At 31.6% G+C, this 4,832-nt stretch overlaps 1 protein-coding gene across 1 annotated transcript; it reads right to left on the bottom strand.

The window, feature by feature from the left end:
* Nucleotides 1-202: 202 nt before the first annotated feature.
* Nucleotides 203-1,018, bottom strand: LOC130823277 (uncharacterized). The gene is made up of 2 exons (XM_057687901.1): nucleotides 656-1,018; nucleotides 203-574 (listed from the first exon to the last, which is right to left on the bottom strand). The coding sequence occupies exons 1-2, from the start codon at nucleotides 1,016-1,018 to the stop codon at nucleotides 203-205; spliced, it is 735 nt and encodes a 244-aa protein (XP_057543884.1).
* Nucleotides 1,019-4,832: the final 3,814 nt, after the last annotated feature.

Genomic DNA, 4,832 nt, shown 5'->3' with positions numbered 1-4,832 from the left:
TTTCCGAATCTTTGTTTGCTCAGAAGTTTTTCCAAATAAGTTTTTAACTGCTATGTTGATGAACTTCTTATGCACATTCGAGGCAAGATGACGTTTACAAAACTGATGGAATGCATATGGCTCTTCCCACCCTTTTCCAACTCTATTCATTGCATGCAAAATTTCCTTGTGATGATCAGATATGACACATAAGCCATCCCTTTTAGTGACATACTGCCTTATACAATCCAAAAAACCAACTCCATGTGTTGTTGCTTTCTCCCTCAACAATGGCAAATGCAAGAGGGAACAACTGAGAATTTGCATCTATCTCCATAGCAATCATAAGTGTGCCTTTGTACTTTCCGTACAAATGTATCCTATCTATAGAAATAAGGGAACAACAGTAGGGAAAACCCTTAATTGATGGTCCGAAAGCCCAGAAAATTCTATGAAAAATAACTCTGGTAGGATGCATTGCTGGTTGGACTTCCCAATGCACCACTGTTCCTCCATTAGATTGCATTAACGCTTGCAGGTACCTTAGAAGCTCCTCAAAAGACTTATCCCAATCCCCAAAGACTTTGGTTATAGCCTTATTTTTGGCCAACCAAGCTCTCTTGTATATTATAAAAAATTCATAATTATTGTTCACAAAATTAACAATTGACTTCACCTTGAAGGCTAGAGCAACTCTTATCATACCCACGATAAGATCAGCAACAAAATCAGAAGTAAAGAGAGGATGGTCATCACTGTAATGTGCTGAGCAATCTTGATTATGACCCTTATATTGCACAATCATAAATGAACCAGTGGCGGTCGTGATAGCTCGCACCCTCCATTCACAACCTTTCTCCTCCGCATTAGTACATTGGATAACATACTTTGAAGGCTCCCACTCAATTACACAGAAGTTTCTATTGTTCGATATCGCCCATGATTTAACATTCTTCTTATGGTGGTCTAACGAGTTAAATTCTTGCCCTATCCTAAAGTCACCATTTTCAGTCATGGAGTTGTCATTATTCCAGGTCATCCGTGCATCAAAATCTTTGATCAACCTTATCAATTCTAAGCCAGTCTTAGGATGGAGCACCATCTCTAATCGCTGCATCTAGAGCTTCTCTTTTTTCATCATCCTCCTCTGAAACAGAATCAATATGCTCATCCTCCTGATCTAAAGAGTCAACCTCGTTGGCATTACGCCTACGCCCTACCCAAGTGAGTCATGGAGAAGGTGTTCATTAGACCACAACCAATGGCACGTGAGTGAGTTGGAGAAGTAAACTCATCTAAGTACTCATTAACGTAATTTGGGTTTGTTAATATTTCTGTGAATGTATCATAGTGTACACTAGGACTTGATTTTGGAAGTTCCATGCTAGTCATGACTTTCCTCGCAATACCCAAATTTGCAACCATTTCGACATAAACCTCCATTGTCGTTCCTAGGGCTTGTGAAGCCGCATAAGCAAGAGCACTTATGCTTTCATCATTCTTAACCAGGACTAACACATTTTTCCTAGTCACCAGATATTTCATCTCCATTTTTAATATAAAAGAGTCGCCATTATAACCAATTACATCATAGACTTTGCTATGAAACACCTAAAAAGTAGTATTTTGACGATGGATAAACATTACTGCATTCAATCCTCCATTATATACAACATCGGATCTCGTATAACTTACTTCCCCACCCCAATACACTATAACGGGATAGTGATCCATATTCTGTACACACAAGCATCTTTTTCATGTGATTTCACATACGCTTTATTGTTAATTGTGTGTAAGGGAAGTATAAATGTGTATACAAGAATGTGTAATATTAAAGTATTACAACACTTATTAGAAGGGTTAATTAAAATATAAAACTAACAATACCATAAATATATACTAAATCCATTAAACTAACACTACAAAGTAGTAAACTTTCATTGTATCATTTCATCAAACACTTTATATGGATACATAATAAATCATAAAATTCAACTACAAATGTGTAAAATGTAAACTTAAATCATGAAATCCATACAATGTTACAAAGAATCAATCTATTATAAGTTCAAATGACAAAAATTGTGAACAAAAAAATCAATTTGCAAATTGAAAAAATTTAGGGTTATATTCATACCTTAAATGAGGATGATAATAAACAAGTAATGAAGGAGAAGATGGCAATGTAGTTAATTGATTTATTTGAATGAGAGGAATTTTAAATATGAAGTAAATGAGGAGTGTAGAAATTTTTTTTTTGTAAGAGAACCAGCAGGCAGCAGTAGCAAACAAATGGGAGGAATTGAGAAATGAGGCAGCAGGTCTGTTTTTGTACACGAGCAAAACCACCACTTGAGATGGCAGTTTACTATAATTTAATTTTTATTTTTTATTTTTTTATTTTAAAATTCCATGTACTGCAAAACGCTATTTCATGTAACGATTTTGTTGGAATTCCTAAGCAAACTGCCACATGAGGTAGCGGTTTCATTAAAAAAAAAAAAAGAAAAAAATTTCCCCCACCTGTCCTACGTGGACAGTATTCAGGGAAATATTTTTTTCCTTTCACGTACATTGGGAAATATTTTTTGTTTAGGCATTAATTTGGGAAGTCTTTGAAATTTGTTAAGATGACATGACTAAAAATGTACAGGATTCATCATAGGAGATCTCACTACATCTCTCAACCTCATACATATTTAGAAGTAAAAGATATTTCATGTAGATCTAATAGAATTTTGGAAATCTTGGTATTTTATGCTAGAATCATAACAAATTTAGTTCTTTTTTTTTTTTTTTTGAGATCGATTGTTAATATGTAATGTATATATATGATTGAAGAGCTATTTTCAATTCCACCGACTTTAGGCATGGCTTTTAACAATGTGCATGTCTTTCTTTGAGGTTTGCTTATTCAAATGTTTACTTACAATTTGTTTGATAATGGTGAAAATAGTAATAAAAATTAGTGTAATTTAGTAGAATATTATAGGAACTTATAGATTTAAATGCGAAAATTTAACATTTGTTAAACATCTATCCCCAGGAAAATATGTATTTTATATTATATAAAGTAATAAATGAGTTAAAAATTTAACAATCTTTGATGTGTGATATCTACGGCAATGTATGATTGAGTATTGCAAACTATCTTCGATTAAGAGATTAGTATCGAATTAAATACCTCTAATTAGTTCGCATAAATCTAGATTAATGACGTGCTAGCACCGAGAAAAATAATGAAAGAAGAAACCACTTTTCTTTTTCTATTTTCACTTTCAGTTAGTTATTTACATCTGTCTAGCAAGCTTTTCATAATAAAATGTCAAAATCCTAATTTGAAAACTATTTTTTAAACAACCCTAATATTTGACCATTAAGGGTAATAGAGTACTTTCACCTTCATTTATTAACTTGGTCAAAATCGATTTTTTATCTATTTTGTGTGACCTCTTGGGATTATACATTTAACTCAATTTGGTCCAATCTTACTAGTCCAAAAACGTATGTTATTTTCTAGCAAGCAACGTCTGCATATTAAATATACAACATATATTTCCATATTAATCCTATATGCATTTAATAAGTATTGTTAGATTGTTCCTCAAACATAATCCTTTAATCTTCGACTTGCCCGTACACAAGATGACAATATTAGAATTTAGTAAGTCTTATGATATCAGATTTTGTCGTTATAGTGCACAACTCCTTGTGATCATAAAATGTTACGGAAAAATCCTTTCTTGCTCTTTTTTGAGTTCAAAATAATCTTATCCGAGTTAAATGCATGGTCATTGCTTCAATTCTTACTTCTCACTCATAATTGGCCTAATCAATCCTATTCAAATAGAATGACTTATTCAATCTTGCGATCCAACTTCTCGCACCGAGGCATAGACTGGCCCAAGCATTGTCTTTTTATCCAAGGTATAAGGTGGCGTTTGACAAAGTTAAAGTCAGAACAATTCAACAATTTAGTAAAGCACAAATCATGTCTAAGAATTCCATCAAACACGTTTTCAAGATATTTTACTCATCCGCATAACTTCCTCACTCTTGACTGGACATGTGTCTTGCTAAGCGATAAGTCATGTTGCATTGGAATGAAACCTATCTTATAGTTTCCTTGTTGAATTTTGCAAGAATCTTATCTAAATAAGTTTCCTGACTAACATTCTTTTGCATCTATCACTATAGATCTTGCTCCCAAGAATGTACTCAGCATCTCCAAGTTTTTCATAGAGAAACTGTAACAGACCTTTTTTCTTAATTTTAAATATTTTGACAAATTTAATATCGTTTCGTTTTATTATTTCTAATTTAGTTTCAAATTTTATTCCAATTGTTCTTATGTTCTTGATTTTTCTTTTTATATATTTTATTTCTCTTAGATTTAAATATTAGGTTTTAATTATAAGTATTTTTTTTAATTATATTTAGTAATTTTGATTTTTCTCTTTCTCGAAATGATAATAATATTGTACTTTAAATATTAAGCCTAACAAAATTAACTATACTTACAAAATCTATTTTTTTTTTATACACTATTTTATGATTCAAAAAAAATAATATAAATAAAAAACCAAAAATTATCTACGAACTAAGTGAGGTGGCGGAAAAAAAAAGGCTACATGTCAATTGTTAATTTTTTTTCATTTTTTTATTATTTTAGCCTTATCTTTGAAGTTACTTACCCATGAAGAAAAATAAAATTAATAAATTAATTTTAAAAAACCTAAGCCTACAAAAACTAAGCCTATATATAGCAGCAACTATCGTGGGAGAAGGAACAAAAAAAAAAGAAAATCAGAAAATTAATGTTAATTCATTCACAAATAAAAGATAATTCC

The sequence above is a fragment of the Amaranthus tricolor genome, chromosome 9 (assembly GCF_026212465.1).
Source record: "Amaranthus tricolor cultivar Red isolate AtriRed21 chromosome 9, ASM2621246v1, whole genome shotgun sequence".
Taxonomy (NCBI): Eukaryota; Viridiplantae; Streptophyta; class Magnoliopsida; order Caryophyllales; family Amaranthaceae; genus Amaranthus; species Amaranthus tricolor.
The sequence above is the reverse complement of the archived record's forward strand: the minus strand, read 5'-3'. Positions and strand labels throughout refer to the sequence as shown.

Bases quoted from the DNA above. Each gene is read 5' to 3' on its own strand.
- LOC130823277 (XM_057687901.1), bottom strand. From the start codon at position 1,018: ATGACCTGGAATAATGACAACTCCATGACTGAAAATGGTGACTTTAGG. The intron at 575-655 runs GTGAAGTCAATT...GCCAAAAATAAG, and splicing joins GAGTTGCTCTAGCCTTCAAG to GCTATAACCAAAGTCTTTGG.